We start from the raw sequence: 13053 nt of genomic DNA on the forward strand, positions 1-13053 counted from the left end.
AAGTGTCCCACGGGTTGTCCATGCTATTCTCACCGAATACCTCATTTAAACATGGTGATTAGGCAATTCAATATTGTAATGAACTAAGTGCGAGCCTACGCCAAAAATAGTTACTCAAGCAACTGGATAAAATTTTGAAACAGTCTACGAGAAATGAGTCAAAATTTGGCACAAATGTAAAGAAACATCTCTTCTAGAGACTGAAGTATCACAATGTGTTTTTCACATTTTTACCAGCGACTGAGTTGACTTGAAGTTGACCACACCCTTGGAAGCTTGTCGGAGGCAAACAGCAGTAAAAGGGAAGTTCAATTAGCAGAAAAGTATGACCCACTTACAATTATTGTAGGAGACTGAAACTGCCTATGTATCAAACTGCATATTTGTATAAGCCACATACTTATTTTCATCTCTGAACTCCAATCAGTTTTTATATTCCCCTTCCAGTGGGAAGGGGGATATACTGTTTTTGCTTGCCTGTTCTTCTTCTTCTTCTTTCTTCTGCCAGAAACCAAGTAGATGTGCGGTAGTGGCTCTACTAATGGTATTGCAGAAAGTTATATGTAACTTATGTTACATGGTACGGATGTTATATTTGAGAAGTAGGTACCTATAGGAAAGGTGAATAAACCTGACAATAATTATGCTAATGTGGACCTAATTTGCATAATCTATGCATAAACTTGTTTTTCCCTTACCGTAAAAGCTGCGGATGTCATCTTTGAGATGTGGGTACCTTTAGGAAAGGTGAACACACCTGGATATAAATTATGCTAATGAGGACCTCATCTGCATAGTTTATGCAGAAACTTGTATTTCCCTTACCGTAAAAGCTGCAGATGTCATATTTGAGATGTAGGTACCTTTAGGAAAGGTGAACACACCTGGCCATGAATTATGCTAATGAGGACCTCATTTGCATAATTTATGCATAAACTTGTATTTTCCTTACCGTAAAAGCTGCAGATGTCATATTTGAGATGTAGGTATATTTAGGAAAGGTGAATGCACCTGGACATAAATTATGCTAATGATGACCTCATTTGCATAATTCATGCAAAAACCTGTATTTCCCTCATCGTAAAAGCTGCAGATGTCATATTTGAGATGTAGGCACCTTTAGGAAAGGTTAACACACCTAGCCATAAATTATGCTAATGAGGACCTCATTTGCATAATTTATGCATAAACTTGTATTTCCCTTACGGTAAAAGCTGCGGATGTCATCTTGAAGACGTAGGTACCTTTAGGAAATGTGAAAGCACCTGGACATCAAGTATGCTAATGAGGACCTCATCTGCATAAATTATGCAGGAACTTGTATTTCCCTTACCGTAAAAGCTTCAGGCGTCATATTTGAGATGTAGGTACTTTTAGGAAAGGTGAACACACCTGGCCATGACTTATGCTAATGAGGACCTCATTTGCATAATGTTTACATATACTTGTATTTTCCTTACCGTAAAAGCTATGGATGTCATATCTTGGATGCAGGTACCATTTGGAAAGGTCAGAAAACCTGGTCATAAATTATGCTAATGGGGTCTCGTTTGCATAATTTATGCATAACCTTGAATTTTCCTTACCGTAAAAGCTACGGATGTCATGTTTGACTTGTAGGTACCTTTAGAAAAGGTGAATACACCTGGCCATAAATTATGCTTATGCCAGGCGTCACAGTCCGCCATTAGTTGGTCTAGATCTTCAGACCTCACCCCTACATCCCCAGCAAGTTGGTCTATGTAGGTCCGTCGGGGTCGCCCGACAAAGGAGTGCCCATGAGTTGGTGCCCAGAGCAGGAGTTCGCTCTGACACACCTGACCATAAATTATGCTAATGCAGACCTTGTTTGCATAATTTATGCAGAAACTTCATAATACCCTTACAGTCAATGCTAAGGATGTCATATTTGAGGTGTAGGTAATGGGAGGGGAATATCCTGCATTTTCCCGAAAATGTTGCCATTCTAGTTCTTTTTTACCTTCGCCGTGAAGGTTATGCAGAGGGTAGCGTTTGTGTGTTTGTGTGTAGTGGCACAGCATAACTCGAGAATGCCTGGATGGATTGTCTTGGTATTTGGTATGTTGGTAGGTTTTGATGAGACCTAGATTTTGGGCCCCCTAGCGGCTTCTTACGGTACTGCAGCGGAACTTCCTGTTTTGATATATCGTGTTCTGGACATGCTATGGAACTGATGTTGAGTGGTAGATAGATCTTTGGACAGAGAGTGAGTGGTATGGGTTTGGGCCCCCTAGCGGCTTTTTTGGAACTGCAGGAGCAGGTTTTGCGTCTGACTTTTAAAGCGAATAACTCAAGAAGGGCTTGATGGATGGTAATGATTTTTGGTAAGTTGATAGCTTGAGTAATGATGTACATGATTAGATACTTCTTATGCAAATCAGTATCTAATTTGCATAATTAATGAGGAAAGTTTATACATCCGCCAAATTCCATGATAGGACTCTGAAACATGTCACATATGTAACTGAAAAAGAGAGAAGTATTAATTGATATGAACTATGCAAATGAAGACCTCATTTGCATAATCAATGAGAAAATACTATAACAAGATGGCCTTGGTAGATGGTCATGATTTTTGGTATGTGGATAGCTTGTGTGATGCTTAGTATGATTGGACGATAATTATGCAAATCGGATTCTAATTTGCATAATTAATGAGGCAACTTTAAAAATCCGCTTTGTTCCATGATATGACCTTTCAAATTGTAACTGAGGAAGAGAGGAATGTTGATAGATAGAACATATGCAAGTGTGGTCCTAATTTGCATACTTAATAAGTTACTTCTATAATTCCACACTGGCAAATGACGGCAATGTCATACATTTAATCCTTTTTTTGTGGCACCGGGAAGTTATGTGAATGTGAACATCGTTGAATCAAATTATGCTAATAAGGGCCTCACTTGCATAATTAATGAAAAATATTAGCATAACTTCCTTTGTTGAGCTCATAATTTGTTAAGCTCATACTTTGGACATGTTATATTTTAAGACAATCAACTGGTATGATTTATAATTGATGAGAAACGCTCCTGATACGTCAGTCATAAAGGTTAAAATCAGTTGGCGAAGGTATGAGGTCGTGGAACTCTAGTTTGTTCCTATGCCTAGGGTGGATTGAGGTATGAGTTGAATTCAGAGCGAGCATCAGCTAGGGTCCGGACTATGCGCTATGTTGATAAATCGTTTTTGTAGACTACTTTCCCATAAAATCAGAGAAATGAAACTAAGTACACGTTTTAATCGTTAAACACATAATATCTGTGTCAAGTTTCGTTTCTCTTAATTAATGGAAAAGTATGGTCTACAAAAGTCTCAACACATCACGTATTCGGCTATGAATTCAACTGGCTCTGATATCATACCTCACTCTATCCTAGCAGCTGTAAAACAGGAACTGTAAAGAAATCAAATCTGGTATGTAAGTTGTAGAGACATGCTTACGTATCATCATACAGGTATAATTTAAAGTACGGGTCATATTTGACTTATCTTTGGTTCTGACAAGCTTCCAAGGGTGTGGTCAACTTGAAGTCAACTCAGTCGCTAGTCAAAAATGTGAAAAACACATTGGGATACTTCAGTCTCAAGAAGAGATGTTTATTACATTTGTGCCAAATTTCAAGTCATTTCATACAAAAATCAAAAATGAACCTGCTATTAATTAAAGATGAAAAAGGCGTTTTTTTTTACCACCCTCGAATTCAACAAGTGCACTGGCTACCACGTGACATATATTTTCTGTATTTTTCTTGTCATGGTGACCAGTCCCTCCAAATCATGAGAAAATCAATGTGCGCCTGATGTCCGTCCGATCCATAAAATTCACTTCCTATGGCATATCGGAGGGATCTTTTGTAACGTTATGTGTTAAACTTTGACCCACAAATACAGTTAGTTTGATAGAGGGTAAGATGGCGACTCGCAGTGCCGCTGTGACCCACAGCTATGTCACCACTACCGGGGCTGGCCGCGCGGAGCTCAGGTGGAGAGCTCGAGCTGTGCCGGGGTCTAAGGACCCGAACACCGCCTCCTTAGTCGAACTAGGCGAACAGGTGAAACAAATCGTGAGCAGCAGCTCTTGGTGGGATCGGTACGGGGTAGACTGGTGTATCCTTACCGCCGGGTTAGGGCTCGCTTTCCTCGGCATGTACCTCGCCAGCTACCGTCACCCACTTCTCTTCGCTTCAGGGATGGTGGCTTCCGGCGCCGGACATTGGATCCTCGCGAACAAAGGAGCACACCTGGCGATACACAACGCCTTAGCAGAGTCCCGTAGGCTCAACACCTTCGCCGCTTGGTTCCTTGGTGAGCTGGCGGGGGCGTTCTCTTCTCGGGGAGGGTTTGACGTCCACATCAAAGTCCACCATCCTCACACTAACGTTGTCGGGCTGGGGGATTCCAGCTCGTTCCGTGCTCCCTTCCTCCCCAAGTACGTGTACATGTTCTGTGCGCCTCTGCTGGTCCCTGCCTTGTCCCCGCTGATAAGTGTCCAGCTCCTGTGGGGTCAGTGGTCAGCGATGTTGTCGTGCATCGTCACAATCGGTGAGTCAATCATGGTGTTGATCCTAGTAACTCTCTTTATTAAAGTTTTCAGAAATAACGTTATCATTTAAGTTTTCAGAACAGAAGTTCGAAGGTCTCATATCTCCCTGAAAAGAGTTTGAAGATTGCAAATTTCTTAAGTTTGTAAATTTAATTATCACATAGGTAGATGGCGTGGACCAATCACAAGCCTCCATTGCCCACAATAAGTGGTCTATTATCACGCCATAACACACCACTTATGACATCATGTCAGAACACAACCGTTCCATTTTGCAGAGGGGGTATCTTCTTTATGAATCTTTTTCTTAACCTTGTTTAAAAAATCTTTATAACCGTTGCATTTTGTAGGGGGGTATCTATTTGATGAATCTTTTTCTTAACCTTGTTTAAAAAAATCTTTATTGTCTTAGAATTCCTAAAAATTTCCTTAGAATACATGAAAAAGGGAAAACAAATTTAAAATTCCCAAAAATGTTCCGCGTGTTCCATTTGCTGTTGGCCAAAGAAACCACGTTCTATCTAAGGTTCCGCGCGTTCCATTTCCTGCTGGCCAAAGAACATGTGTTCTATTCAGGTTACCTGAGGTCATGTTTCAGGGAGATTCTTCAATGATAACATTTTCTGACTGACCTGAAACCGACCCTCCTATCCTGTGTGGTTGAAATAAATAAATCAGGCAACAGTTGTACATATTCTTCATCATCTTCTGTTAAAAAAGGATAAATGTGAATTCTGAAATGCATTCTTAATAGTATAAGGGATCTATGCGTCAAACAGAAATTGTCTACTCTTATATGCGTCAGTTTGGATAAGCTATATGATAATAACGTTAATGACCCGCCTCTCCCTCGGTGTATATGGTGTCCTAACGCCTGGTCATGTGCTATAACCACCTCATAAAACCACCTTGTTCGCTTCGCTCACTCGGTGGTTTTATTCGGTGGTTATAGCACATGGCCAGGCGTTATGACACCATATCCACCTCGGGGCGGGTCATTAACCCTTAATTGTGTCTCATTGATTATACAAATAAGGTGGTAATTAACACAATGTCCATTGTACATGTAGGTGTCCGCTACATATAATTTAGGTGTGAAAGTGTCAAATGGCAGAATGTAAGTCTAACATTTCCTCGTTAATTATGAAAATTACATCCACATTTAGATAAGCGATGGTGATGTGACAAGTAAGAAATAACTAGTTAGGAAATGTAGCATTTTCCCACTTATTATGCAACTTAGGGCCATATTTGCATAATCTATATCTAATCATAATGTTCCACTGGAAGTAAATGTCAAAGACTTTCTCTTCCTTCTGTGATAGCTGCGGGACTGTACATCAACCATTTCCTCCTGGTTCACTTCTCCGGCTTCAGCGTGCTGGGCGCCGCCGCCTTCATGTTGGCGTCTCGCTCCACCTTCGGCTTACCGTACATCCACGTCAACATCTTCCAACACATTGGGCTGCCCATGTACTCACAGGTGGGTTCTCACAGGTAGAACAAGAGTTTGGAGACCTCAAATCTCCATGAAATATATATTATGCAAATTAGGCCCACATTTGCATAATTTATATTCAACTATGTTCACGGTAACTTCGAAATGCCGCAAGTATGAAATTACAGTTATCTACCAATATGGAATTACAGTATATTCTCATTAATTTTGCAAATTAGGTCATCATTTGCATAACTTATATCTATCAATGTCCCTTTTTTTCTCAGTTACATATGTTGTGTTTCAAACTGTTGTACCATTGAACGGAGTGGGTTAATATTTATAAAATGCCCCCATTAATTATGCAAATTAGATACTGATTTGCATTATCACCATTTCATTATATCAAGTAACACTTAAGCTATCCACATAATAGAAACAAGTATACAGATTTGGTTTTATATCCCTTTGTGGTTGGACCACTAGCTGTTGGGTCCCTGGGGAATATTTGCCCTAGTTTTGAAACTAGATTTAGGATTTAAGATTCATTTATTGAACTTCGCAGTGAGATCACTGAATTACATTCAATGTGCAAATAACAAGGTAAAAGCTTTTACGACTTACAATATTGCACATTTCGTAGTAATTATTAAAAGTTTCAAGATTATTCCACATTTCCCCTTACACGGAATAAATAATACAGACATATATTCAGCACAACTTAAATGAAATAATATGTATGCATAAATTGCACTTCGTCTTTTTCTTCGAATGACTGAAAACAGGGGAGTGTTGACAGCATTATAAATGGTAGCGGCTAGCTGCTCATGATGAGAATTATTGTCCAAACTTATTGAGCAAATTGCACATGTATGGGATGGGAGAATTGCTGTATCTGTTTGTTCTTGCTTTGGGGCAGTTCAGTTTTTTGATGTTTCTAGTTACAAGGCCTGAAACCTGATGCCTGTTTGGTGGCAGCCAGTCTCTGTGCTCAGACTCTAGCAATGTCCTTGCAAACTTGAGGCAGAGCTGCTCCCTTTTCTCTGCAAGAGTTACCAGCCCAAAATTGCATATGCGGCAAGTGTGAAAGTCATTTGTGGTAAGTGTGAAATGACATCAAATGAGAACTTTGTTTGCATTTTTGGCATACACCACTTCAAAATACGATTTTGGGGGGGGTTTTGGGAGAGATAATTGGCTGCTTTCCTCATATGACCATGTATGGTGTTGCCATATATGGTCACATCTTTATTCCTATGGCCAGGTGGACTAATTCAGTCAGCCAATGAGAGAGTGCCTTTCAAATCACCCGATGAATTTTCAAAACTAAAGCTGATCGGTTGAAATAGTCAATCCAATTAGGAGCACTAACTCTTACATGTGCAGGGCAGAATGTGGTTAAAACAAGTCCACTGCCCCCTGACTCCCGTCCTTGTGATGTAATTACCTTCGCCGAGAAGATTATGCAGAGGGTAGTGTTTGTGTGTTTCTTTGTGCGTAGTGGACCAGCATAACTCGAGAATGCCTGGATGGATTATTTTGGTATTTGGTATGTTGGTAGGTTTTGATGAGACCTAAAAACGATTAGATTTTGGGCCCCCTAGCGGCTTCTTATGGTACTGCAGCGGAACTTCCTGTTTTGATATCTCATGTTCTGGACATGCTATGGAACTGATTTTTTAGTGGTAGATAGATCTTTGGACAAAGAGTGAGTGGTATGGGTTTGAGCCCCCTAGCTGCTTTTTTGGAACTGCAGGAGCAGGTTTTGCGTCTAACTTTGAAAGGGAATAACTCAAGAAGGGCTTGATGGATGGTAATGATTTTTGGTAAGTAGATAGCTTGAATGATGATGTACATGATTAGATACTTCTTATGCAAATCAGTATCTAATTAGCATAATTAATGAGGAAAGTTTATACATCCGCCAAATTCCATGATAGGACTCTGAAACATGTGACATATGTAACTGAGGAAGAGAGAAATATTAATTGATATGACCTATCCAAATGAAGACCTCATTCGCATAATTAATGAGAAAATACTATAACAAGATGGCCTTGATGGATGGTCATGATTTTTGGTACGTAGAAAGCTTGTGTGATGCTTAGTATGATTGGACGATAATTATGAAAATCAGATTCTAATTTGCATAATTAATGAGGCAACTTTAAAAATTCGCTTTGTTCCATGATATGACTATTCAAATTGTAACTGAGGAAGAAAGGAATGTTGATAGATAGAAAATATGCAAATGTGGGTCTAATTTGCATACTTAATGAGTAACTTTTATAATTCCACACTGGCAAATGACGGCAATTTCATACATTTAATACTTTTTTTGTGGCATCGGGAAGTTATGTGAATGTGAACATCGTTGACTCCAATTATGCTAATAAGGGCCTCATTTGCATAACTGATGATAAATATTAGCATAACCTTCTTTGTTAAGCTCATAATTTATTAAGCTCATACTTTGGACATGTTATATTTTAAGACAATCAACTGGTATGATTTATGATTGATGAGAAACGCTCCTGATACGTCAGTCATAAAGGTTAAAATCAGTTGGCGAAGGTATGAGGTCGTGGAACTCTAGTTGTATATACAATAACATCCTCTGACAACATTATACAACAAAAAATTCGTACACACTTGTTTTAAGAAGAGGGAAGAGACATGTAAATAATAGATTCAATGATAGCATAGCATTATATGTTTGATTATTACCTTCGCCGAGAAGGTTATGCATAGGGTAGCATTTGTTTGTTTGTTTGTTTGGATGTTTGTAACGTACAGCATAACTCGAGAAGGCTTGGATGGATTGTCTTCATATTTGGTAGGTGGGTAGGTCTTGATGAGACGTGGAAATGATTAGATTTTGGGTCCCCTAGCGGCTTGTTACGGTACTGCAGCGGAACTTCCTGTTTTGATATCTCGTGTTCTGGACAAGCTATGGAACTGATTTTTCAGTGGAAGATAGCTCTTTGGACAGAGAGTAAGTGATATGGGTTTGGGCCCCCTAGCGGCTTTTTTGGAACTGCAGGAGCAGGTTAAGGTTCAGACTTTGAAAGGGAATAACTCAAGAAGGGCTTGATGGATGATCATGAATTATGGTAAGTAGATAGCTTGAGTGATGATGTACATGATTAGATACTTATTATGCAAATCAGTATCTTATTTGCATAATTAATGAGGAAAGTTTATACAGCCGCCAAATTCCAAGGTAGGACTCTCAAACATGTGACATATGTAGCTGTGGAAGAGATAAATGTTAATAGATATCAACTATGCAAATGTGGACCTCATTTGCATAATTAATGAGAAAATACTATAACTCAAGATGGGCTTGAAGGATGGTCATGAATTTTGGTATGTATATAGCTGACGTGATACTTTGTATGATTGGACGAAGATTATGCAAATCATATTCTTATTTGCATAATCAATGAGACAATTTAAAAACCTGCTGTGTTCCATGATATGACTATTCAAATATGTGACATTTGTAACTGCGGAAGAGAGGGATGTTGATAGAAAAAAATATGCAAATGTGGGCCTAATTTGCATAATAATTTGCAACCGAAACACTCGAAAAGCATTCTAAACATTCTATAGAACCCCGTGTGATGCAGAACACTCGTAGCAAACATATTTGCGGCCCAGGTATGACACAAAATCAAATACTGCACACAGTACTTTTATACTACTAACTACTAGTACGACATGGACAATGGCTATATGATAATAATGTTAATGACCCGCTTTCCTTCGGTCTATACGGTGTGATAAGCCTATATTGATTTATTCTTCTGCTCTTCTGCTGAAGATAATTCCCAATACATGTATCTTAAAATTGCAAAATATATCAAAAGTGCAAAATATCTCAAAGTGCAAAATATCTTGAAAGTGCAAAATATCTTAAAAGTGCAAAATATATCAAAAGTGCAAAATATCTTAAGATTACAAATTATCTTATCACAAGTGCAAAATGTCTTACTGTCTTAAAAGTGCACGATTTTTCAAAAGTGCAAAATGTTGCCATTTCAGGAGACTCGACCAAAGAGAATTCAGCTGATGTCCACAGGTGTGTTGAACCTGAGCAGGAATGCCGTGTTAGACTGGGTCTTCGGCCACTCTCTCATCAGTTGTCATGTGGAACACCATCTCTTCCCAACACTCTCTGACAACATGTGCTTCAAGGTAACTTGACCTATGTTTGTTTTTGGTGATGCTTCAGGGGTTAGCTTCATAGTAATTAGTATACATCCGTTTGGCAAGAATTGTAAGAATTCATCTGGTTACAGGTATATTTCTGTAATTCCATGTACTCTTTATTTCTGTGGACAGCATAGCTCAAGAAGCAATGGACTGTTTGTAATGATGTTTGGTTGGTGGGTAGGTGTCAGGAAAACGAAGGTCCAGTTCAATAATTGGCCACCTAGAGGCTTTCTACGGTACTGCGGCAGAACTTTCAGTTTTGACATCTAGTGTTCTGGAAAGGCTCTGGTCGTGTCAACTCAGACACCGTCACCACGGAGCACGTCGCTGGAACTTAATGCTTATACGGCAATTAGCCTGCTATCTAAACCTATTATAAATGCCGAATCTCTTTTTTGTTCTCTTTGGTCAACGTTGCATCGGAGTAACATCCATTGCATAAGATATGTCTTTGGACACAACTTTATAAACCTATATGCGATATATTAACCTTAAACACGCGAACACGACCTTAAACGCTTACGGATCCTTACGTTCCGGCGACGTGCTTCACCACGGCAATATGTTTTATTACCATACTTTGGTAGTGTTCATGTGTCCGTCCATCTGTCTGTGTTTCAACACGATAACTCAAAAAGGCCTAGATGGCTTGTCTTGATATTGTGGTTAAGTCTTGATGAGACCTTGAAATGTGGTAGACAGAGACCACACTTTGGAATCAAGACGTTGTGTGCCTTTATTATATGAGGGTCTGCATTCTTTTTTCTGTGAGGCACATGCAAGCTATTTCAATTAATTGTTAATCGTAGCCGACCAGCTGTAATGAACAAGTGTTGTTGATAAACTATCCGTAAGGCAAAATTGGTTGCTAAAAGTCTACGTACCACGTAGTTAATGTTATCCTTAATTCATCGTTAAGCATTAGGGACAAATTGTTCGTATCGTAAAGTCATGTGATGTACCTTTCCCAAGGGCACAACATCAGTGGCAAGTCGTGGGATTTGAACCCAAATATTACAAACGTTACACAAACATGACGTTGTGATATAAGTGGATATGTCCTTAATGCAGACTCAGCATCAGAGATTTTATGTGTTCTGGGATCCTAAACTTTAATCCAACATGCGTGTCAATTCTACCTATTTGCCCAGGTGCGGCCCGTGGTGCGTGAGTACCTGACAGCCCATGGACTCCCCTATAACGAGGACACCTACATGGGCAGACTAAGGCTGTTTGTGGAGAAGTATGAGGAGTGGATGGTGAAACTTCCTCCCATTACGCACTTCGTCGGTCTGCAGTGAACCGGACTACTCTAAGTGTTGAAATGTTTGTGGTGGTTTAATGTTTGCGGTTTTCACAGTAACCTCTTCATCGCAAATTCAAAACCACTGCAAAAAAGCTTGTTCTGTCTTCTGCCTGCCTACCTCCTTGTTTCAACTAAAAGCCACAGTAAACAGTCTGTTTTCTCCCTACCACAAAAATTAAATCACTGCAAAGTATATGTATATTTATGTGTATATATATATATATAAATATATATATTTGTATGTTTATATATCTATCTATATGTATACATACATATACATACATATACATATACATACGTATTCATACGTATGCAAACTTATGCATACACACAGCGTTCTTTTGGAAAAGACGCACTCAAAATGCGGGAGATTGCGTTTCTGAAGGCTTGAACATCCAAAAAGTTTCCAGGGGGAGAATCACCCCGAAATAGCCTTCGGAGCTCCACCTGCCCATGTCATATTTTGGTGGACGCCCTCGATCATGAACCTGGGCTGGCCGGAACGCTGCATATACGCATACATACACGTATAGTACACGCATACATACACACATACATACACGCATACATACATGCATACATACACGCATACATACACGCATACATACACGCATACATACACGCATACATACACGCATACATACACACATACACACATACATACATACATACATACATACATACATATATGATGTTATATATAAAATCATATGTGTGTGTGTGTGCATGTTTGATTATATATAAATATGCAAGTTTGAATGTGTACATTGGTTAAGTAAATCTAATATCATGCATCTTATCTACAGTCATTTACAAATGTGAACATTATCTTAAGATATTAAATAAGAAAGTAACAAAGTACTCAAATAACTCTATCATCAATTTAGCAAATGAATTGTATGGACTCCATCAATGGGAAGATTCCATCCAATGACAATGTTTGTATCAAGGAGCAATGACACAAATACTAGTACAAAATGTAGTTGGGTCGATTGTATGAAATCATTCCATGTAGTTCTTACAGTGTCTTTGTTTATGAGAATGAAATTGACTACAAGCCATAAAAAAGAGATATCCCTATAGCTCAACTGGTACCAGCCTCACAGTTGAACTCCTGGTTCCAATTAGTTGGTAACTGGGAGACCCCGGTTCAATCCTGGGTCAGGACTTGGGGCTGTGTTCAGTGTTCGAGGAGTTGCCTCAAGTACGTTAAAGGGGAAGGACTAGCAACCTCTCCCTGTAGAAATATACAACGAAAGCAATGAAAATTTGCTGCACTTGTGATGTGCCACTTCTAAGGTACTACAAGGGTTTGAACAACAAGCCTCAAAAGAAATTTAGCAATTACTTTCACAAGATGTTCATTATTTGGATATCTATGTCAGAGTGTAATGGGTTGTCATGAAACTAGAACTTCTTGTTAAGTGTAGACACACACAAATGCAAGCCACTTGTGTCTTCTGTAGTTGGATTGAAATCAGTCGGGAATATGACAGAGAAAATAAAGTAGAAATAAAAAGTTGA

At 39.1% G+C, this 13053-nt stretch overlaps 1 protein-coding gene across 1 annotated transcript; it reads left to right on the plus strand.

The window, feature by feature from the left end:
* The first annotated feature begins 3690 nt into the window (after positions 1-3690).
* Positions 3691-13053, plus strand: LOC136431453 (fatty acid desaturase 6-like). Its single transcript, XM_066422830.1, has 4 exons — positions 3691-4566; positions 5893-6050; positions 10053-10205; positions 11375-13053. The coding sequence occupies exons 1-4, from the start codon at positions 3936-3938 to the stop codon at positions 11522-11524; spliced, it is 1092 nt and encodes a 363-aa protein (XP_066278927.1). The 5' UTR covers positions 3691-3935; the 3' UTR covers positions 11525-13053.

Source organism: Branchiostoma lanceolatum, chromosome 3 (genome assembly GCF_035083965.1).
Source record: "Branchiostoma lanceolatum isolate klBraLanc5 chromosome 3, klBraLanc5.hap2, whole genome shotgun sequence".
Classification (NCBI taxonomy): domain Eukaryota; kingdom Metazoa; phylum Chordata; class Leptocardii; order Amphioxiformes; family Branchiostomatidae; genus Branchiostoma; species Branchiostoma lanceolatum.